Source organism: Antechinus flavipes, chromosome 2, assembly GCF_016432865.1.
Source record: "Antechinus flavipes isolate AdamAnt ecotype Samford, QLD, Australia chromosome 2, AdamAnt_v2, whole genome shotgun sequence".
Classification (NCBI taxonomy): Eukaryota; Metazoa; Chordata; class Mammalia; order Dasyuromorphia; family Dasyuridae; genus Antechinus; species Antechinus flavipes.
The window spans coordinates 576,122,913-576,148,089 of NC_067399.1; the positions used below are offsets into that span (position 1 = coordinate 576,122,913).

General features: G+C 34.4%; 1 protein-coding gene across 1 annotated transcript in view; it reads right to left on the bottom strand.

Moving 5' to 3' along the window:
* The window catches only part of ADAMTSL3 (ADAMTS like 3), a 553,515-nt gene that overhangs the window by 285,023 nt on the left and 243,315 nt on the right, over positions 1–25,177 (bottom strand). Inside the window, exon 5 of the mRNA XM_051981175.1 lies at positions 832–877. Coding sequence (XP_051837135.1) covers positions 832–877 — 46 coding nt within the window. The remainder of the gene's footprint in view (positions 1–831; positions 878–25,177) is intronic.

Here is a 25,177-nt window from a genome sequence, read left to right on the forward strand (position 1 = left end):
ATGTCCCAGCCCATTATAAGAAGGTAGCTCAATCCAGGATGAATTTTTTCATCTGGTTTAATTTAACCACACTTACATAGGTGTGGCTTTAGTCAAGGTTTTGTCCTGGACAGATGTGGAGATATTTCCAAATATGGAGATATTTTAAAACTTCTGAAGGATTTATGGGAAAAACAACAGCATTTATCAAGAAAAAAATTAGTGACATTGTCTATTATACATACATACATATATACATACACATATATATATGTTTGGAAATTTTTTTTCTCCAACTCATATTATAGCCTCAAACTCTGCTAAACTTGTTGCTCATATAAGCAAATTCTATTCGAAAGGAAGGTATCTCCCCAACTGCAGACTAAATAGAAAGTAAGTGAAGAGTTTTCATAATTATCATCTTAATCCAAGTATTGAAAGTCAAATGATCCTTTTAAATTGGTCAGTAGATTATGTAAAGGACAGACATTCCTTTATCTTTCCTGGTCTTTATTGTTTTAAAAAAAATTACAAAAGGAAGTCTTAAATATATTTTTAAAATATCTAAATGTTGAACAATTTAGGATAAGTTTCTCTGAGTTCTCCCCAAATGTGTAACTTCCTTGTAATTCACATGAAATATTTTGTATCCAATTTGGCAGTAAGGCATGCATTCACAAAGGGCAAATTCTAAATCTGTGGTCAATTAGGCGAACAGTCAAATTTCTTTAAATGGGTAACAAGAGAGTGAGGAAAGACTATTATGCACCATTAGCTTTTAAATACATACCACAATAATATGTCTTAAAAGTTTCATTAGAATATATATATTTTTTACATTACAAGACTTACATTATTGCTGCAGGTTTTATATCGAATATTCTGCCCTTCACAGCTCCTAGGTAGAGGGAAAAAAAGATAAAAATTCTAAATAAAAGTCATGTTCATCCACAAACAAAAACAAGATAATGATTTTCTGTAAAAACTATTCCTATATAGCCTAGGGCAAGCCACTTAGTCTCTCTGGGCATGAGTTTCTTTATCTTTAAAATGAGACTGATAAAACTAGTTGATCTCCAAGGTCTCTTCCACTTCTAAGTTTATGACCATCCTCTTCCATCTATCTATGAGACAGCTGAATAGCACAGTGATTAAAGTGATGCTCTTGGAGTCAAGTTAGACATGAATGCAAGTCAGGATTCAGACACTAGGTATGATCCTGGACAATTCACTTAACTTCTGTTTGGTTCAGTTTCTTCAACTATAAAATAGGGATAAAAATAGAACCTACCCTCTAGGATTGTGAGGATCAAATGAGAAAATATTTGTAAAGTGTTTAGTACAATGTTTGGCATATAGTAGATGCTTAATAAATATTTATTTTCTACCTTAATTCTTTCCTATAATGCTGTTACCAGAACATTTCATTTCACTTTTCAAAGTTCTTAGGTTTGAATTCCAGTACACTTGTAATGAAAACTGCCATTCACATCCAGAGAGAGAACTATAGAGTCTGAATGTGGATTAAAGCATGGTATTTTCACCTTTTGTTGTTGTTTGTTTGTTTGCTTTTCTTTCTTGTGGATTCTTCCCTTTTGATCAGATTTTTCTTAAGCAGCATGATCAATTTAGAAATATGTTTTAGAAGAATTGCACATATTTAACCTATATCAAATTGCTTTCTGTCTTGGAAACGAGGAGGAAGGTAAAATTGGAATACAAGATTTTGCAAAGATGAACATTGAAAACTATGTATTTGTAAAAATAAAATACTATTAAAATGATTTTAAAAGATTTTAGCTTTAAATACTATTATGTGATCAATAAGCATTTATTAAAAATTTACTATGTGTCAGGCAATATCTTAAGCATAGAAGATACAAAGTAAAAGCAAAAATTATCCCTAACCTCAAGGAGCTTACATTCTATTGAAGGAAATAATGGATAAATTGTTATATACAAAATAAATACAGTGTACAGAGAAGGTATCTTTTGAAAGCATTAACATCTGGGGAGGTCAAAACCAGAATCAAATGAAACAATTTTATAATATTCTGTAAAACTCAATGCTCTATTTGTCAGCTACTGTATTTGTGTCCAAAATAAACTGCTTTCCAAATAATCTTACATAAATAATAAGTTCTGTGGTTGCACATGTACAATATTATTTCTTTGCAAATATTCTTTACTTATAACATAAGTAGTACACTAATTTAGCATATTTTATCACATAAAATTAAGTACACATTAATTTTTATTTCAATGTTATTATGTGATCATTAATTATATCAATAACTGTTCATATTCATAGAGTACTTTAAGATTTTTAAGTCATATAACATGATTTAGCTCTACTTTTGTGCCTGTTGTACATTTTTGTAAGTTAGTGCTCTAAGTAGGCCCAGTTTAATCAGTATTAAAGCTAATGCTAAATGAGGCTATAATTTCCTAGGTTCACACAATTACTACATTTTTGAGGTATGCTATGTACCCAGGTCTATCTACCTGATTCTAAGTCTCTAATTTTATCTTCTTTCCCACACTGCTGTCCCAATCTTGAAGAATATTTGTGACTTCTCTGATACGGTTATACCATCCATTAAGACAAATTATAGCCTTTTCCTATCTTGGTAAATGGTTTAACTTCAATTCACTTCAATGAGCATTTATTAAGTGTCTTTTACTACATTCAAGGCATCACGTAATAAGCATAAGCAAGGTCCTTTGCCGTGGATTGATTAAGACAAAGAAAAAAGCCTTCCTTCCAGGAGTTTCAGTCTTTTTTCATGAGTTACTTTGAGCAAAAAAACTCATTACCTGGTGGTAATCTTTTGCTAATAAGCTTTTCTGATCTCAGAGCAACCAGCTGTTATTGGATCCATTCTTAAAGTTCTCCAGTCTATAAATGGCCTACCAATACCTGATTGATATAACCTTCAAGAAGATACTGTTACTTACCATGATGGATGGATTAGTGGAGGCAGAACATACTATTCAGGACAAAACAAATATGAAATTTCCTTCATAGTAAAAACTAAAGAAGGTCTGAAATATTTTTGTCAGTCCGGAGTATATGGGAGAAAAAGTGCTAGTCACCTAAAAGGGAGAACTTGGAGGTGGACAAATGGAAAGGCTATTCTTAAATTCATTAAAAAATAAATAATATATCCTCTTCTGTCACAGTTCTGGCACAAAAATGTTGTGGAATGATCCAACCTCAAGGAGTATCTTATCTCTCTATTTCCACAGCATCTCACTCCACCATGGTCTTTCAAAAAGAGAATAATTCCATTCTGTATCTCCTAAGACATTTTTCTTAGTTTTGTTTGTCCATAATGTTTTAGAGAGGATGATCCTATAATTATTTTGGCAAAGATTCTGAACTTTGGGCCTGTGAACTAGTCAAGGTTTCTTTTTTCCCTGTATTTTGATATGTATTTCAATATATTTGGTTTCTTTTGTAATCCTATGAATTTTATTAAATGTATTTGAAAATATCTTTATGAAAAGGAACTCTCAGCTTCATCAGACTGCCAAAGGGATCCATAACACAATATAGGGTACAAAATCCTATTTCAAGGAAACTCAAGGGGTCCAAGGCCTCTCTCTGCCTCTGTTCATGGTCTAAAATATGCCACTCATTATGATGTAAACCTTGTTTAGAAGTGGATGATGTGGCCAAGCTTTTATTTCTTTCCTTCCTCTTTAGTGGGAATGAGCAATGAATGGTTGTCCTCTTTGGCTTTTCCCTGTTCTTTGACCGCTGGCCAAACACTTCTCAGAGAGTACTGCTTTCACCAGGGAAAACCCAGGGTCAAGGGAAACCACGAGTCTGCTTGTTTGGGAGGGGTTGGAACAGTTTTCTGTCTTAAGTCCTATTTTACTCATTTAAAATTCTTCACAATTTCAAATAATTTTAAATATTTGTTAGTCTGGAGTATATGGAAAAATGTGCCAGTCACCTAAAAGGGAGTACTTGGGGGTGGACAAGTGGGAAGGATATTATTAATTCATTCAAAAAATATTTAATATTTCTCTTCTGTCTGGCTGGTAAAGTTCTATGACTTTAAGAGGCAGAAGAATGTCTAAGGAATGATCCTTAACCTCAGAAAGCTTATAGTTTACTGAGTGATATAAAACATGTAAATACAGAGGCAAGACAAAGCAGTAGAACCATAAGGGCAATCTTTTTTTGTCTGTTTGAGGGAATGAAGGAGGAAGCATTGACTTGTAATTTCACCCATAAAGGGAGATCACAGACCAAGAAGTTCCCTCTCTTAATGCAGGCAACTGTTTTGTTGCTAAGATTCAGAAAAGTGGTTTGGGGGCATTGAGAGGGTAATTGACTTGACCAGTCTCACATAGCCAAGATGTGTCTGAGATAGAATTTGAAACCACAATATCCTGATTCCAAGGCTCTTTCAGTTCCTGATCCTACTCTGTGTCTGAGTGGTAGAAAGGAAGTGCTATTGGAGTGCAGAGGAGAGAAAAGTCAAATCTGATTAGAGGACTAAGAGAAAGGGGAAAGATAATGAGGAAGGTTTCAAAAGAAAAGTGGTATTTGTAGGATATTTGTTTGTCAGAAAATAGGGTTTTGTTGTTTTGTTCCAGTTGGCAAAAACTCCTTTTCTGTTGTCATACCTTGTTTATGCCAAAATATTACTTTAAACAAAGAAACATAAAATAGGTTTTTCAATTTCATCCAATTATTAAAAACAATAGAAGTTCTAAGATATCTGTTTGTATTTTTAACCCATAAAGTTCTATATGTATCTCCACTTACCTCTTTTCCCAACCAATTTCATATGCTGACCATTTGTAATCAGCATTGAAAGAATCATTTGGTAACAAAACTCCCTGAATAGACCCCAAGATGGTTCTGCCCTAAGTTGAACATCTTGCTATTGTTCGATATGTTATAATGTAGCTCCAGCGTGTATTTTGAACTTGATACATTTTCTTGAAAATTATCTTACATTAACAAATTGATTTTCATTATAATGTCCATAGTTTTGAACGATTTCTACAAACAAATCTTGTCTATCTCAGGATTAACCCTTACTTATTTGTGTATATATACATTCATGTATACACACACACACACACACACACACACACACATATATATATTCTGTTATGTATATGTCTAGGGTTTCCTGATCTCTAAAATGAATATAATTATTGCACTTATATCTCAGAAAATTATTTTGAGGATCAAAAAAGAAAACTTATGTAAAACATTTTACAAACCTTAACATGCTATACAGAGTTTATCCTTTATATATGGCAACTCTTCTTTTTGCAGTTTCTATATATTGCATATTAGCATAATAAATTAAATGGGATTTTGGAGGGAGTTTTGTAGAAGCTGCAAATGACACATGAAGGCCAGCAGACAACTCGGAAGAAGCTTAGAAACTTAAAAATGCAAATATATATAAATGAATAGTATTGTATAATATCAAAGTATTTTTTTCATTTTATAAACAATAAATGAAATAGGAAAAATTCATAAATTTCATAAATGAATTCAAATGAATTCAAAAAATTTCATAAATGAAAAAGGAAAAATTCTGAATTCTTTGGCATGAAGGGAAGGTCAAAAATTTTATGCAGATTTTACAGATCACAAGGATACCAGACCCATAAGCCCTGCCATGTGGAAGGGATAACTGTAATTGCTAGCTATTATGAAACAAGTAAAATAAGTCTAGAGTGCTTCAGCCTAGTCATAGATTACAGAATGTAGAACCAGAAGGAACCTTAGAACTCCAGTCTATTAAATTTTACAGTTGAGGAAACTAGAATCTAGAAAGGTTTAAATTAACTATCTAAATAAGCAGCAAATTTTGAATTCAAACCCATCTTCTAACTCTTAATCCTGTATCCAGAAAGTAAAGGTTTTAGTTCCCTTTTGGAGAAGATCTGTATTATCTAGCTGTATCAAATGGACTTCATTCCTGAAGTAACCAGTTTCTTTATTCATCCACTCCAAAAAAATACCCTGTCAAACAGCCTTTTGTAAGAGAACAAGTCACAAAAATGTAGTTACAAATTTGGATAACTGTCATGACTGTGACATCACTTTGGCCCACCTGCTTTAAAACCTTGTTAAATATTTAAATTGCTAAATATTTAATCCTGACAGATATATAAGATTTCTTAGAAATCTAGAACTTTTTGTAATTTGTATTTGATCCAGTGTGTGATATGGTCAGTAGCTACCACTTTATTTGAACATGCATTAAAAGTTGTCATTGTATGCACATTTCAATGAATACAACTAGACTTTTAACAAACTTCCTCTTTCTCCTCCTCTCCTCCTCTTTCTTCTTTCTTCTTTTTTTTCTTCTTTTTCTTTTTTCTTCTTCCTCCTCCTCCTCTTCCTCTTTCTCCTCCTCTTCCTTTGTTCTCACTGTCTCTGAAAATTCTCTCTTTCAATCAAAAGGATAATAGATGTCCATGTGTAACAATGTCAAACATCCAAGTTTTTGAAAAAAAAAATTAAAAGGCAAAGAAGGAAGAAGAGGTACATCAAAGTCCTCCTATACTTTTTCTAAAACTGGAAAGTTGTTGGCACATGATGGTTTTTAAATGCAAGGACTGTGGCTATGAACTGAAATTCTACCGATGCTTTAAAGGTTCCCTCCCTCTCACTTTATCATCAAATTTAAATTCATAGAATCATGGTTATTTGCAAAAAATGGTCAGCTTAAGTTTTATGAATCAGAATAATGAATGGAATGCAATACTAGATAAAAGTAAGAAAAAACACTAAGTTATATCAAAGTATTTTCTTCAAAAAGTTATTATGTAGCTTTGAGTTCAGTTACTTTAGTAAAGAATAATTTATTGTATTGTTTTTTAAAAAAAACCAAGATGGTGCTAATTTGTCTCTCAAATAAATTTATGCCTTTTTACAAAAGTTTAATTGGACTACATTACCATAACTTAGATACCATCACCACATAGTGGCAGCTTGTCCTAATAAGAACAAAAGAGTAAAGAGAGAAAAAATAAAACATGTTGAGTCCTGAAATTGAACAAGTGAACTATAAAGAATTATAAAGCAATCAATGCCTTATCACTAAAATACATACCACTTAAATTCTAACAAAGAGATAAAATTCAACAAATTAAACAACAAATCATATAAGAAATTTATTCAACATAAACCACCATAAATCCATTACTCCTTAAATTTGGTTCAATAGAAAGGGATTTTTCACCCTTTCCCTGAGTTTTCTGGAAGATTTCTTCTTCTTCTACTTCATTCTGTTCATGCTAAAATAGAGACTTTTCCAAAATTCAACACTTAGTCAATCCCTTGGCTGGCCTCACTTGATATGGCAACCTTATGTTATAGTCTTTTAACATGTACATAAATAACCACTTTATGAACCAGGCACAAAATGAAATGCAAGTTATTTAAAAGCTAAGGACACAAGAGCCTAAATTTCCTATATAGAAATTTGCCAGCTTACTCTAGAAATAACTCCCTTGACCCATTGTAGTCAAGATTCAAAAATATTGCCTTGAAATTTTTAATTTCACTCCAATGACTGTGAAAGTTAATGATTCTTAGAACATATGAGAATCTGAAAATGTTGTTTCACAACTATGTACTTCCTAATCATTACAACAATCATAATAACCTGATATAGAATACTTTTGAAACCATAAATTTATCAGTGCATAGAAAACATATGTTGTCTCCACAAGGGAATACATTAAAAATATTAATAAAATTGCTCTGGAGTTTAATACTGCTACAATTTATAGTGGTCACTTCACAATTGCTAATATACTGGTAGTATACCTTGAGTCAAATATTAGTGTATTAAAGATCTAGTGTATGTTTTGTTAAAAAAAAAAAAAAAAAAAAGAAAGAAAGAAAAAGAAAAAGAAAAAGAAAGATATTAACTTCTAAAATAATAGCTAACTTAAGCCTTGTATTTTTCATTGCTGGTACTTGCCTAGAGTATCATGTTACAAGTTCTTCAAGAGAAAGAGATTTTTTGGCTGGCTTACTGTATAAAGCACAAACTAGCCAAAAGGTATTAAATGTAATTGAATTTTTAAAATAACAATTCACAAAGAAATTAACAAGTGAAAATTATATCTACCCAAATTCCCGAATGCTGAATTTAAAGAGAGGCACACACAAACTCTCTAAAGTTTTAGGGCGTCTTTGTTTTGAATATAATTTCCCAAGCAATACCTTTCTTCCAAAAGGGACTGACCACAAAGGTTCAAGATTTATAAAGGCTTTATAAGTCTCTGAGGCTGTTCAGGGATAGAGAGCAGTCCTAAGATTTCCAAAGGAAGTAAATGATACTACTCTGGGTTTCTTTTCAAAATCTCAAAGCACTTCCCAGACTTATAGGGAGGGTTGTTAAATACTGGAATGGATCTGGAATAATTTAAGTATGACCAAATCTAAAGGTGAGAGCTAGACACTGTAGCTTATTAAGGGCTCATCCTGCCCAATTATTTCTAATATTCTCTAATTCTAGGTGAGTATGTACAACCACCAGGAAGAAAGGAGCCCTTCTTTTACAAAGCCGAGACCCAGGGAAGCAAAAAGATTTGCCAAAATGCTTTCAGCAAGTTTTTGAATAAGCCAGGTATTGGACCCAAGTCTCTTCATTCTTGGTCTTTGTTCTAACCACCAGACCACACTTCTGTTTTATAATGATGATGATAATAATACCTTCCATTTGTAGAATACTTTATGGTTTTTGAAGAGCTTTTATATAGTTTCAGAAGAAATAGGTAAGTGTCATGACTAAGATTTAGACGAGTTCACCTCAGAAGAAGAGGTCATGGAACCATAGGTTTTAGAGTGGAAAAAGAGTCTCAGATATTTAATCCAATAGCTATCTGAAGGGGAGGGGGAGAGAGAGAGAGAGAGAAAGAGAGAGAGAGAGAGAGAGAGAGAGAGAGAGAGAGAGAGAGAGAGAGAGAGAGAGAGAGAGAGAGAAAGGGCAGCAAGATAGATCAGTTGAGCCTTAAGTCTGGAAGCCCTGAGTTCAAATCCAGCCTCAAGGACTTAATAGTTGTATAACTCTGGGCAAGTTGTTTAATTTGATTTGTCTGAGTTTCCTCATCTGTAAAATGAGCTAGTGAAGGAAATGGCAAACTGCTCCAGTATTTTTACCAAGAAAACCTCAAATGCTATCACAAAGAGTCAGACATGACTTAAAAAAAAATGATTAAACAAACAATGACCTGAAAAATAAATCTCATTATCAATCAGCTCATAATGTTCCTTCCTGCCTTATGCTATACAGAGAGGATGAATCCTGAAATCCTTACCCAATAATTGATTACTTTACAAAAGCAGTGTCTGGATATTAATATTAATTATTAGGAGGGATTAAATAAAGGCATTCATACTATAATATTGCCCTCTATGTTGAAGGGGGAAAAAAAAATCTGCTTCTCTTTCTCAGATCTCAATGCAAACTGAGAAAACAGCTTTTGTATGTCAGTGAAGAAGAATAGCCCAATGCAATAGAGTAATCCATTTCTCAATTTATCCATGGCAATCTGTTAATCCCAAACTGTGTTTTCTAAATATGAAGCAAGGTCTTCCTCCTCAAAAATAGCTTTTTAAAAATGAGCATTGGGGGGATTCTGGGAAGATGGCAGAGTAGGTTGGCAAATTTCAAGTTCTCCTGGATTTCCAAATAGAGCATATTTTCATCTCAGGGCAAACATAGACTGGGGAAAAATCAAGAAGATTGGGGGTTGGAGAGAGATCTACAAACCAAGATCAAAAGAAAGACCTAAGGCTAGGATTAACCCCTGTGAAGTGCAAACACCTCTAGGCTAGCTCCATCAAAACAAGAAGTTGGGAGCCTAGGGGTTAGCTGGGTGTAGCTGGAGCCTCAGCAAGAACGGAAACTTTCACTTCCTGGAATGCTCTTGGAATCCAGAAAAGACAAGACTCCAGAAAGACAAGAGGGAACATCTGATTAGGAATGCCAGGCCCTGCTGTGCTGCTAACTGGCAATCCTGGAAGAGAAGGAACCAGCACATCTATGAGTGTAGAGGTAATGGGGCAGAGACCCTGCTGGCTGGCACTTGCTGGAGGGTTGCGCTCTTGGTTTGGGGTTTCTAGTAGAGAGGAGAACCAAAGTGAAGCCAGAGACTCCATCCCTTCCCCACCCTAGGATTAGAGGTGTTTATACTCGGACCTCTTATTAAAAGAAAAAAAGAAAAAAAAGAAAAGAACCAGCAAAGAAGAAAGAACTCCACCATAGAAACATACTATGAGAACAGAGAAGACCAGGATTCATCTTCAGAGGAGGACGCTAAAGTGAAAAAAAAAAAAAAAAAAAAGCTTCTATTTCAAAGAGTACCATGAAATGGCCCCCTATCCAGAGAGAATTCACAGAAGAACTCAAAAAGAATTTAAAAATCAAATGAGAGACAATGAGGAAAAACTGAAAAAAGAAAAATCAAGAAAAAACGAAATTGTGAAAAAAAAAAGTTAACTAAAAAAGGAAATACAGAGTATCAAAGACTAAAATACCTCTGAAAATTAGAATTGGCCAAGGAGAAGCCAGTGAAGATATGAGAGACCAAGAAATAACAAAACAAATTATAAAGAATGAAAGAATAGAACAGAATGTGAAACATCTCATAAAAAAATTACAGATTTGGAGAACACATCAAGAAAAACTATAAGAATAATTGGACTGCCTGAAAGTTGTGACTAAAAAAAGAACCTTGACATAATAATGCAAGAAATAATCCAAGAAAATTGTCCTGGAGTGATAGAACATGAGAGAAAAGTAGAAATAGAAAAAAAAAAAAAACCACCAATCACCACCTTAGCAAAATCCTTTATATTAAATATATAGGAACATCATTATCAAATTTCAAAATCCCCAGATCAAAGAGGTCATTTTCAAGAAACAAGAAAAAAAAATTCATATATGCTGCAGCTAATAAGAATTGTACGGGACTTAGCAGCAGCCACAACAAAAGATTGCAGATCCTGGAATCATATTTACCAATAATCAAAAGAACTAGACCTGTGGCCAAAAATATCATATCCAGCAAAATTATTTATAATATTTAACAAGAAAAAAATGGATATTCAATGAATTTGTAGATTTTCTGTACTTTAATCAACCAAACCAAACTTAATAGAAAATTTAACATAGAAGAACCAATATTAAAGTTCAATTTCAAGGTACTCAACATGGATAAATTGTTTTTTTCCCCCTATGGGAAATTTATAGCATTATATTTAAAATTGACATCAACAATATGACAGATCAAAAGAAAGATTGGAGCAGAGTTAAAGTAAAAATAGCAATTATGTGCTATTATTCCTTACCATCATAATGGTCTTTAGGGTATCATGCCTTTACTTATAGATGCTCTTAAAAACTTTTTTTTCTTTTGGACCTCTTAACCCTCCTAAGTTATCTTGGGTTTTATGGGCTAGATTTCTTTCTTAAGGACCAACCCTTAAACCAAAACCACTCTGAATCTCACTGATAGGGCACCAATCCCCCATTTATTCATTTTTGGGCCCTGAGGACCAAAAGTAAATAACTTTGTATTTACTCTGAAAGTAAATAACAACCATGTCTGCTTTGAGCAGAAACCCTGAAACTCCTTTCCTAGATTTATTCATTAATTTGTTTATTTGTTTCTTGAAAGAGGATATTCTTTGCCTCTATTGCTACCTTGCCCAATGGCTTCAATGAAACTGAAACCTGATGAAGAACTTAGCTTAAAAAGGCCAAGGTCATCCTCATCTGTATCTGGCCATTTGATCCAAATGAGAGGGGAAAGTGAGGCAGGTGACCTAGTACAGCTTCCTTCACTTAAATCCAATTCACTTGCATGTCATGGCATCATGTCCCTGATGTTATGATCCTCTTCCAGAATGACAGACAAAAATTACTTCCAATTTTACAGACAAGAAAGGTGAGGCTGAGAAAAATTAAATAACTTAGAGATCACAAAGCTAGCAAGTATCTGCAGGCAGATTTGAACTCAAATTTTCCTTACTCCAAATCCAGCTGCCCTCTCTTGAGTCAAGTGTCTCAGATACTATCTAATTAAAAATCCATACTACACATGGACAAGTTTTTCTGTGTTGGAGAGTTATCCATATTCCATGTTGTTGTTTATTGCCTGTCCATTTTCAAGGATGATTAATGACATCACATGTTTTGACTTGAACATGATTTGGATTTATTTTTTGTTTTATTTTTTGCTGATTATATAAGTACATTAACTTTTTAAAATACACATTTCTTTATGAATCATATTGGGAGAGAAAAATGATAACAAAAGGGAAAAATCATGAGAGATCAAATAAAGAGAAAAAAAGAAGTAAACACAGCATGTGTTAATTTACATTTAGTCTCCTTAGTTCTTTTTCTGGATTCAGATTCCATTTTCTATTTAAAGTTTATTGGAAATGCTTTTGGTCATTAAAGCACTAAGAAGAACCAAATCTTTCATAGTTGATTTTCATACAATCTTGCTGTTACTCTGTACAATTTATTCCTGGTTCTGCTTATTTCCTTCAGCATCAGTTGGTGTAAAACTTTCCAGGCCCTTCTAAAATCAGCTTGTTCATCATTTTTAATAGAACAATAATATTCCATTACCTTCATGTACTAAAACTTATTCAGCCATTCTCCAATTGATGGGCATCTATTCATTTTCAAATATTTTGCTACCACATAAAGAACTGCTACAAACATTTTTGCACATATGGGCACTTTTCCCTCCTTTATGGTTTCTTTGGGATACAGATCTAGTAATGGTACTGCTGGGTTAAAAGGTATGCATAGTTCGAAATTGCTTTCCAAAATGGTTGGATCATTTCCCAACTCCACCAACAATGCCTTACTATTCCATTTTCCCCATATCCTCTCCAACCAATCATTATCTTTTCCTGTCATCTTAACCAATCTGAGAGGTGTGAGGTAGTACTTCAGAGTTGTTTTAATTTATATTTCTCTAATCAATAGTGATTTAGAGCATTTTTCCATGATTATAGATGGTTTGAATTTTGTCATCTGAAAATTATCTGTTCATATCCTTTTACCATTTATCAACTGGGGGATAACTTGTATTCTTATAAATTTGACATGGTTATATATTTTAGAAATGAGACCTTCATCAAAAAATACTGGCTCTAAAGATTTTTTCCCAGCTTTATACTTTCCTTTTAATCTTGTTTCTGTTGGTTTTGTTTGTGCAAAAATTTTTAAATTTAATGTAATCAAAGTTGTCCACTTGACATTTCCTAATGTTTTCTAGTTCTTTTTCTGGTCATAAATTTTTCAATATTTCTGTATACAAATATTCAATTGAATATTTAATTCAATTTTCTTTTTTGGTCATAAATTTTTCCCTTTTCCAAAGAACTCATAGGTAAACTATTCCTTGCTCTCATAATTTGCTTATGGTATTCCCCTTTGTGCCCCAATCATTGATCCAGTTTGACCATATTTTAGCATGGGGTATGATATGTAGATCTATACTGAGTTCCTGACATTAATTTCCAGTTTTCCCAGCAATTTTTGTTAAATTGTGAGGTACTGTCCCAGAAGCTAGAGTTTGGGGGTTTATCAAAGACAAGATTCCTATAAGCATTGATTATTGTGTAATGTGTGTCTAGACTGATCCACCATTCTATTTCTTATCCAGTACCAAATGGTTTTGATGACTGCTGCTTTATAATAGAATTTTAGATCTGATACTGCTAGGCCACCATTCTTTGTATTTTTTTTCTCATTAATTCCATTGATATTCTTGACCTTTTGTTCTTCAAATTTTGTTATTATGTTTTTAGTTCTATAAAATAATTTTTGGCAGTATGATTGGTATGGCACTGAACAAATAGACCAATTTAGGTAGAATTGTCATTTTTATTATATTAGCTAGGTCTCTTCATGAGCAATATTTTTCCAATTGTTTAGATCTGACTTTGTGTGAAAAGCCTTTTGTAATTGTGTTCACATAGTTCCTGGGTTTGTCTTGGCAGGTAGACACCCAAATATTTCATTTTGTCTACAGTTATTTTAAATGGAATTTCTTTTTCTATCTCCTGCTATTGGGATTTGTCAGTAGTATATAGAAATACTGATGATTTATGTGGGTTTATTTTATATCCTGCAACTTTCCTAAAACTGTTAATTGTTTCAAACACATTTTTGGATGATTTTCTAGGATTCTCTCAATATATCATCATATCGTCTACAAAGAGTGAAAGTTTTATCTCTTTATTGCTTATTCATATCCTTTAATTTTTTTTCTTTTCTTAATACTAAAGCCAAAATTTCTAGTGCAATATTGAATAATAGTGGTGATAATGGGCATCCTTGTTTCACCCCTGATCTTAGTGGGAATGTGTCCAGCTTGTCTCCATTTCAAATAATGCTTGCTCCTGGTTTTAGATAGATTTAGATAGATAATAATTCCTTATTATTTTAAGGAAAACTCTTTATCTTTTGGTTTTTTAATAGGAATGGGTGCTGTGTTTTATCAAAAGATTTTTATGAATTGAAGTGAGGCAGTTGCATAGTTTGTCAGCCTCACTCTCTCAGTCATTGAAGTCCAGTGAAAGACAAAAGTCAAGATGTCTGGCAATGCCCCAGGGTGTAATGGATGACCTTGGCATCTGATTCTATTCATTCCACAGCATCCTTAGCTGCCTTTGTGGTCACTGTAACAATTCTTCTCAACCACCCATTCTGATAGTAGAAGCCTCCCATACTTGGGTTAGATACTCCATTAAATCTCCAACGCTTTTAAAGCCTATTGATTACCCTCAACCTGGTATAGTCATCTTCTTAAGATTAGCCCAAAACAGTTTTACTGGAATGCATCTGAAGTTCATGCTGCACCTTCTTGGAGCCATAGGTGAAAGTTGAATGACAATTGGGCTAAAGGAGGATGAGCAGCTCTGAAAAGAGTTCAGCAATCCCTTCCACCAAAGATGTTAGTCTTCCCTAAAGGATCCCACATACCCCGATATTACACAAGCCAAACAATAGGCAAGTAATTCTTATTGTATTTCACCCATCACCCCTCAACTATCAAATCTTTTAAAATTCCTAGAATGTCAGATCTAGAATCCCTCTTATCCATCTAAGCCCAAACCCTAGTTTTGTAGATGAGATAAGTAAGGCCCAAAGAGGCTGTGACTTGCTCAGTCAAGCAATAAATGACAAAGCTAGGATTTAAATCTGGGTCTCTTGACTTGTGCTTATTTTCTATTGTGACTCTTCTCATTTAATTGTGTCACTCTGTCCTATCTTTCCTATTTTTACCCACCATACAGAAATATTATAATTTCAAAACCTCCAAATCCAACTGGATCTAACAATTCCTATTTGTGGTACAGTGAATGAAAAAAAAATAAAAATAAGGCTATATAGGCAGGGACAGATCTGTGGCATATTTACAGTGGAAAGCCACATAGTAGGTACTTATTAAATATTTGATGAATAAATTCTCTAAACACAAGGAATCTCTTGACATATAATGATGAGCTTTAGATACCAGATGTTTTAATAATTATAATATCATATATTTCTATATTGCTTTATAATTAATAAAGTATACTTACATTCATTACTTCAATAGTCCATAGGTAATGGGTGTAAATGTTCTGTGAAGTCTAAAGCAATATACATCATAATCTCATAATATTCATGTAAGGTATAGATCAAAAATATCTTTTTTTTTATACTAATCTCTCTGGACTTCAATTTCTTTTTTTAATATGTTAAAATATGTTAATATGTTAAATATGTTAAAACTTATAAAATATGTTTTTTTTAAAGAGGATTAAATTAGGTATTTCCCTAAGTTATTTTGAAATTCAGCTCTTTCAACTGGGCACTCCCTGCTGTACAGCAATACTTTTATCCTTTTCCATTTACACTCTTCCAGCAGTAGTTTCAAACTTCTTATCTTTTCAAGTCTCCTAATCCTTCGCTCTTGAAATAGGGAACTCATTAGCTCCCTCTCTCAGTGAAAGAAGGAAGGAAGAGGAACTTCCTTCGTATATTCTAGCCATTTGAACTCCCTCTTTTCCTATATTGTATACTTTCTGTTCTCCCTCTATTCCTTCCCCTCCTCCATCATACCTCCAATTTTTTCATCATTATAACAGTCTCTGACCAAGAATAACTCTTCTTGTCAAGTCCTGATGCCATGAAAAATACACTGAATTTGGAGTCAGACAATCTGCAATCCCACCTTTGCTATTTAGTGCTTCTATGAATTTGGTCAAACAACTTAAGCCTTTCTGAGCCTTAATCTTTCCAGAACTAAAATGACCAGTTTTGGTCATTTTAAATGTAATCCATTTAAATGGATCTAAATCCATTTAACATGGATCAAGTTATTGCTAAAATGTCTTCTAGCCCCAATTCTGTAATCCTAGTTATACATTTGATTACATTCCCTCTTATCATTTAAGGGAATGTGCCCTTTGATCATTTCTATAATTTGTTTTCAATCTTTTCTTATCCACCAATTCACTTTCTACTGCTTACAAAAGTACAAAACCAATCAACCAAAATCATTTACTTGCAGAAGTCTCTCACAGACTTAAAACAATTAATTTACTTTGCCATACTCAATCTATTAAAGGATAGCCTTTTGCAGTCAAATTACAAGGGGAAAAAGCTATCTAGATGGTTGCCTTCCTCACCTCTCACTTTTCAAATCCTTACAGTCTGTATCCTGACTAACACTCCACTGAAACCACTTTCTCCAAGATAAAGAGTCAATTGTCAAATAAAAATGTCTTTTTTCCACCTTCTCCTCCCAATCCAGTTTTCTCCTTGGTTTTCCTACTTTTCTGATCATTCTTTATCAAATTCCTTCACTTGATTATCCCTGTCCACAACTTACCACCTACTCCTAGAGAAGAATGATGTAATTCTGGACCTTTTTCTCTTTTCTATACCCACTGCAATCATCAGCTTTCATGAGTTTCAATTATCATTTCTATTCAGGTGCAACCTACTTTCTCCATTGATCTTCACAAAGAAACTGTTGTAATCTTTTCTTGTCTCTTCAAGCCTCCTTGAGGAGGTTTAATAAGGTAATGATTTCAAAAGTTTTCATTGTATTGGAAATTAACACCATCAAGAGTCTGCAGTACCTATCCACTTGGATATACCATCGGCACCACACATTCGACATGTCCAGAATGAAACCTGTGACTGACTTTTTCTCAACTCTCCCTTATTTCAATGTTTCCATTACTGTATAAGGGCACACCAGTTTTCCAATCATCAAGTTCCACTTTCAATTATCTTGACTCTTTACTCTCCCTTTTCCCTGTTCTAGTCATATCCAATCAGTTGCCAAGTCTTAGTAATTGTATTTCTTTTTTTGTTTGTTTTGGCAATAACATCTTTTTTTTAATATCTTTTTATTTACAAGATATATGCATGGGTAATTTTTCAACAATGACAATTGCCAAACCTTTTGTTCCAATTTTCCCCCTCCTTTCCCCAACCCTCTCCCCCAGATGGCAGATAGACCAATACATGTTAAATATGTTAAAGTATATGTTAACATGTCCATATAGTTATTTTGCTGCACAAGAAGAATCAGACTTTGAAAGAGTGTACAATTAACCTGTGAAGAAAATCAAAAATGCAGGTGGACAAAAATAGAGGGATTGGGAATTCTATGTAATGATTTATACTCATTTCCCAGAGTTCTTTTGCTGGGTGAATAATTGTATTTCTACACCTGTCTCATTTATCCCTTCCTCTCCACTCACAGTTACCCTACACACACCAACTAAAGGCCTTCTCATTGTTTTTCTGTTTCCAGTCTCTCCCTTTTCCAATTCAAATTCCACAAAGCTGCTAACTAATCTCACCAAAACCTAGGTCTAATTTATCATTTCTTTCTCTAGAGTGTTCCACAGCTATTGATGGCCTCTAGGATAAAGTAGAAACTCCTTATTTCAAAGTCTTTACCATCCTGGCTCAAGCTTCTAGACTTTTTCTGTAATACTTTTCATGAACTCTGTGTTAAAGCCAAACTGGCTCATTTAGTGTTCTCCAAACTTGCCATTCCATATACTGTCACCTTCCTTTTATTTAAGCTGTCCCACTTTTCCTAGAGAGCAGCTAGGTGGCACAGTGGATAGGATGTTAGACCTGAGGTAAGGAAGACCAGTTCAAATACAACTTCAGGCACTTACTAACTCTGTGATTCTAGGCAAGTCACTTGATCCTGTTTGCCTCAGTTTTCTCATGTATAATATGATCTGGAGAATGGCAAACTACTCCAGTTTCTTTGCCAGTAAAACCCCAAATGGGGTCACAAAGAGTAAGACACAAATGAAAAGGCCTGAACAACCTCTCCTGAAATGCACTCTTCTGACCTCTGACTTTTAGAATCACTTTTTAGCTTCTTTCAAGGTTCAGCTCAGATGGCATCTCCTATTTGGTAGTCCTCTCTTCATCATCAAAGTGCTTTGTATTGGCTTATCTGCTTAAGTGTATTTTATTCACATACCTACCCTCCAATTTCCAATGAAATCTAAACTCCTCAAAGCCTGGAACTAATTTTGTTTTTTTATGCCAACAAATGCTTATTGAATTGAATTGGATCATATTGTGACATTCCTAGGTTCACACAGCTAGTAATATAAAAGATGAGATTCAACCCTCAAACTTCCGATGTCAAGTCCAGGAAGTCATTCCCTTATTTTTAGGCTCCCCACTTGTGTCATCTGTTAGCTGCAGGATTCGTCTTCCTCTCCTGCAATGGCCAGCCTGTTGAAGGAGGCAGGAACATATCCACTTGCATGCAGTTCAACCTAGACTCATTCTACATCTTCCTTTGCTTCACCCTCTTGCCCCTGTTTCTGCTGTTACTGAGACCTGCATTCTCTTCATGTTGGTATCTTAGACCACTACTTCTATTCTGACTACTTCCTTTCCCAGCTCAAGCCAACAATTTTAATACTGTCTTCTGTTCTTAAATCCCTTGGGTTTTCTTGTTCTATTATCTTCCTTCCTTTGTTTCTCTCTTCTTTGGATCCACCTCCATTTATCACCTCCACATTGACTGATGATACTGCTGAACAGAGCTGGAGAAAGTCTCTAATGTGCTGATAGGACATATTACAAATTCACATTATCTAATGATGGCATTAGATCATTGCATCCTTTCATCTAATCTTGACTTTCTATAGGTACCTTCTCTGCTTCCTACAACAGCATCCATCAAACTGATTTTTTTTTCTCTACACTTTCACTAGACTCTACCTTACACTCAAGCTACCATCCTAATACTTTCCTCTTTTGTTCAGAAACTCCATTTCTTCCCTATCTCACCTAGCCTTCTCTTCCTTTGAGATGAAGCTCAGGCTCCACCTTCTGCCAAGAAGCCATCATCTTTGAAGCTACATATTTCTATTTATTAAGTTTACTTTGATAATGTGCATTTTTATATGTATTTCTCTCCTCCTTTAGAAAGTAAATTCATTGTTTATAGAGGCTGTTTCATTCTTTGTATTTGTGTTCCCAGTGCCTAGTACAGTGCCTGATGTAAATTGTTGATGTCCAACTGAATATTTTGATTCTTCATGGACAATGCCTTCCACCCTGGCAAAGGTAATAAAGTAGGTAGCCATTTCTTTTTCCAACAGGTTAAGGCAAACAGAGATTAGCTGACTTGCTCAGGATCACATAGGTAGTAAGATTTGAATCTGTTTTTCTTGGAATTCAAGTCATCCTATGTCCAGGCCCAGAAATCTATCCACTGAATCACCTATATGCCTCCTGATTCATAGAAGGCACTATCAATCCTGATTCATAGAAGGCACTAAATTAAAAACAAAACAAAGCAAAAAAAAAAAAAAGACCAACTATTGATTGACTGATTTTTAACCACACTACTTCTAATTAATGGGTTATGGAATATACAGAAAACATATATTAATCTAACAAGGTTGTTAGATAGTCCTAGAAAAAGGATCTTAACCTGAAGTCTATAAATTTGCTTTTTAAAAAGTTACATGTGTATTTCAAAATAACTGGTTTCTTTTTGTAATCCTGTATATTTGATGTTATGCATTTAAAAACATGAAGCTGAGAAGGGGTTCTTAGATTTCACTAAATTGCCAAAGCAGGTCAGGACATTAAAAAGTTAAAAATATCTGTTGCTGTTGAGGTGTTCACTCTTTGTCACCACATTTGTTTTTTTTTTTTGTTTTTGTTTTTTGTCAAAGGTACTAAAGTGGTTTACCATTTTCTTCTTGAGTTCATTTTATAGATGAAGAAAGTGAGGCAAAGAAGTGATTTTCCCAGTGTCACACTGTAAGTATCTGAGGTTGCATCTGAAGTCAGAAAAGAGGGTTTGTGACTCCAGGCCCACACTGTGTTACCTAGCTGCCTTTTAAAAACATTTACTTTACAGTTAAAGGGCTTCCTATAGGAAACATGTCACCCAACAGGAATATGAAAACAAGTATAAGGAACTAATATGGTGACAAGAGAAATGAACTCAAAAGTCAGAAAGCCTAGATATTTTTTTTTGGTAAATAATAGCTTTTTATTTTCAAAACACATGCAAAGTTAGTTTTCAACATGCCCCTTGCAAAACCTTAAGTTTCAAATTTTTTCCCTACCATATCCCACCCCTTCCCCCAGATGATAAGTAATCTATGTTCAACATGTACATTTATTCTATAAATATTTCCACGTTTATCATATTGAACAAGAAAAATCAGATCAAAAAGGAAAAAAGATGATAAAGAAATCAGAAAGCATGCCAATGACAACAACAAAAAAAGTGAAAATACTATGCTGTGATAGCATGGTCCTCTTTCTGGATGCAAATGACTCTCTCCATCACAAATCTATTGAAACTAGCCTGAACCACTTCATTGTTGAAAAGAACCACGTCCATCAGAATTTATCATCACATAATTTTGTTGTTGCTGTGTACAATGATCTCCTGTTTCTGCTCATTTCACTTAGCATCAGTTCATGTAAGTCTCTCCAGAGACTTTCTGAAATCATCCTGCATATCAGTTCTTATAGAACAATAAGATTCAATAATTTCAAATTCAATAAATTCAAAATAAACAATAATTTCTCATAGAACAATAATAGAACAATCACATTCATATACCATAACTTATTCAGCCATTCCCCAACAGATGAGCATTTACTCAATTTACATTTCTTTGCCACTACAAAAAGGGCTGCCACAAACATTTTTGCACATGTGGGTCCTTTTCCCTTTTTTATGAACTCTTTGGGATATAGACCCAGTAGAGACACTGCTCAATCAAAGGGTATGCACTTTTGATAGCCCTTTGTGCATAGTTCTATATTGCTCTCCAGAATGTTTGGATCAGATCATGACTCAACCAAAAATGTACTGGTGTCTCAGTTTTTCCACATCCCCTCCAACATTTATCATTATCTTTTCCTACCATCTTAGCCAATGTAAGAGGTGTGTAGTGGTACCTCAGGGTTGTCTTAATTTGCATTTCTCTGATCAATGGTGATTTAGAGCATTTAGAAAGCTTAGATTTTAACTGTAGCTCCATCATAAATCAATTGACTGGATGACCCCAGGATTTTTCACTTCATCTTACTGGGCACCTATTTAATCATCTGTAAACAACCCAACCTGATTATTTATATCTTAAGTTCTCTTTCAATTCAACATTGTATGCTTCTGTGCATCAGTCCTAAAATTCATTCTATATGCTTTGCCAAATGCATATGACTAAGCACATGGCAAGAACCCCAAAATACTGGTTTCACTATGAAGGTAGCCATATGTGAGTCTGATGGATCCAAGTTTCAGTCCCAGTCCTAGCAGATCAGAGCTGTTAGGCCAGAAGGCTATGAAGTGAGAGTGAATGGCCCACTGGAAAGGAGAAATGAGTTATATGAATTGATCATTTCTAGACAGTTTGAAAAGAACAGAGAATAACGAGTGGCTTACACATCAGGCTAAAGTTTTACCTTTCCCCTAGATAGGGCATTGGTATCGGAAGTTAGTGGTTTTTTAGCTTTTAAAGACTAGGTAGCTATTTGGATAGGTTGGATGGGGTGTTGGACCAAATCCCAGAAGCATATATCGCACTTAGGAAAAGTACATTCTGGATAGAATCAGTATAATTTTTAATAAATCAAAACCATAAATGTATCTACTTTGGTTGACTTACAATAAGGTGAAAGCAGCAATTTACAATCCCTAATTTATTCTTATGGCAGTTTTCATCAAACATATACAACCACTATTTCAATAGAAGCCCACCTGCCTCCATTCTCTCTGGAATCTAAGTCAGTGGATAAAGTTATATAAACAAAGTACAAATAAGGAGAAATACAATAATTTCTTTTCTTTCCAAAAAGAGAATTCTTCCACCTGTGTTTTCATCTATCTCCTGGTTATCACATTCATGATCTTGCTCCCTTCTTTGTTCCCTCTTTAATCTTCCATCTCACCCTGTTCAGTGGCTTATTTCCATTTGCTTAAAAATATACCTTATCTTAAAATGGTCTTCACTTGACTGCTGTCTCTCTCTTATCACCCTTATACTGCCTTTCATTTCTAAACTTTTTAAATAAATGATTTTATCAGGATTCCCAGCGGGCGAGGTCAACTTAACCTGCAAATATTATTGGAAACCAGCAGAGAGCAGTGGAATCCAACTGAGATTAACCTAGACAGTCCAGGACGTGTGAAATGCTAAGGGGAAGTAAAGCTACTGAGAAAGGCAGGAATCATTATCTGATAATTCATACTTATTCAGAACTATTATGTGACAAGTACTGGGCTAATCATTGGGATACTAAAAAATAAAAAAAAATTTTTTAAATTAAAAAGGCAGACTGCTCTCAAGAAATTCACTGTCTAATGGAGGGAAGGCACTAGCTTTAATGGGCATCAGAAAGGCCTTCTTGTAAGAGGCATTATATTATACAAACTCAGATTTTGAGACAGATGGACCTCAGAGATTGTCTAATTCAGACCTCTTTTTACAGAAGGGTAGAAGTGGGGTTCAATTATGTGCCCCAAGTTATAGAGGGAGCACATGGCAGAAACAGGAATTTGAACATAAGTAGTCTTATTCTATGTCCAGTTGATTACATTACTTTCTCTCTTTTGAATGAAAAAGAGAAGCATAAAAAAGTACTAGAGTCCAAGAGTCAATGTGGATAGCCCAAAGAGGACTGAGGGAACATGGGTCAAAAGCATGATCAAGGTGGGAAGGGATGGTGAGTGTGGGTCACAGAAATATCAAATAGTAGACTCATCATTTTTATGCTTTTGGAAACTGTCTTAGTGATGTGAAATGAGCCAGACCATACAGTTAGTTTAAGAAGAACCAAGACTAAAATTCAGGTCTCCTGATACCTCCCCCTACCCGTCTTCAAGGCTCTTTTCCACTACATGCAATCTATGAAATAGAAATGCAAATATAACTGTCCACTAAAAAGGTTCAGGTGGTTTGAGGGCTTTCTTTGGACAGAGCACACTGGTCCCACCCATTCCAAGTATCAAGGGTTTTAAAACTGGAATCCCTTCAGCTGCCTCTACTTCATCAGCCCCTCCCTTTTTAACCTTTTCCATTCTGATTCTTATTTCAGCTTCTCTCTCTGTCTCTCTCCCTCCCTCTCTCTTCTCTCTCCTCCCTCCCTCTCTCCCTTCCTTCCTCGATCTCCCTCCTCCCTCTTCCTCCTTCCTCCCTCCCTCTCCCTCTCCTTCTCTCTCTCTCTCTCTCTCTCCTCTCTCTCTCTCTCTCTCTCTCTCTCTCTCTCTTCTTCTCTTCTTCTCCTTCTTCTCCTTCTTCTCCTTCTTCTTCCTTCTTCTCCTTCTTCTCCTTCTTCTCTTCTTCTTCTTCTTCTTCTTCTCTTCTTCTTCTTCTTCTTCTTCTTCTTCTTCTTCTTCTTCTTCTTCTTCTTCTCTCTCTCTCTCTCTCTCTCTCTGTCTGTCTCTCTCTCTCTTCCCCACTTCATCCAGTGCTCTTTGCTAATCTTTTTCCATTTCACTGTCTCTGCAATCACTGCCAAGCATTCCCCTCCTTTACATACATGTTTGAAACATTAACTTTATGAAAATAAATCCATGAAGAATTAAAATATATTTATATCTCTTCAAAATCCCCTTTAAAATGTTTTATGGGATTTAAAAAACCTAGTTAAGAATTCATAAAAACCTAAGAATAAATCCTTAATATTTTGCAAATATATTCTAATTACAATTCTGAAATTTTTAAAAACAAGTTTATATATACACACATTCTAGAGTTATTTTTAAAAGACTTACATTTTTTAATATACAAAAAAACTTGGAAAAACAATCTTGTTAATTTCTCTCTGGCAAACCTTGAGTGTATTCTATTCCAATAAATGGGTCATTCATAGTATTTTAATAAGAAATTAATTCCAATGGCTATAACCCAAGAAGAAGACTCAGGAAACTTGGGTTCTAATCCTGAATTCCCAACTAACACCATCATCTACTTTGGCAAGTCAGTTTAACATTCTGTGCCTCAATTTCATCACAGCATTGCTTGCTTCCTGGGGATGCTGTAAAGAGACAAAGACAGCTGCCACAGGATTTGGATTCAGAGCTCATTTCAATACATATCGTTACCTCATGGTTCACTATCCCCACCTCAAAACCTCCCCATTCCAGCGCATCTTATGCAATAATGCCAAAGTAATCATCTTAATATATTGCCTTAATCATGCTACTCCTCCGCTCCAATCTTTCAATGGGGTCATACTGCCTATTGAATAAGGTCCAAATTCCTTAGTCTATTATTCAAGGTCACCTGTAATGTGGATTTATAGGTTTATTTCACCTGTTTTTTTCATCAGTAAAATGCAAGTAGATACTTGTATCACTAACTTTATTATGTTGTATGAGGGGAGCTCTTTGGTAACTATGCTATTGTTTAGTCATTTCAGTTTTGTTCAACTTTTTGTAACCACATTTGGAGTTTTCTTAGCAGAGATATTAGAGTAATTTGCCACTTCCTTCTCTGGATCCTTTCATAGATGAGGAAATTGAGGCAAACAAGGTTGTTATTTACTTATCAGTTACATAGCTAGAAAGTATCTGAAGGTAAATTTGAACTGAGGTCTTTCTGTGTTCTGCCCAAGCATTCCAGTCACTGTGCCACTGAGATGCCCTT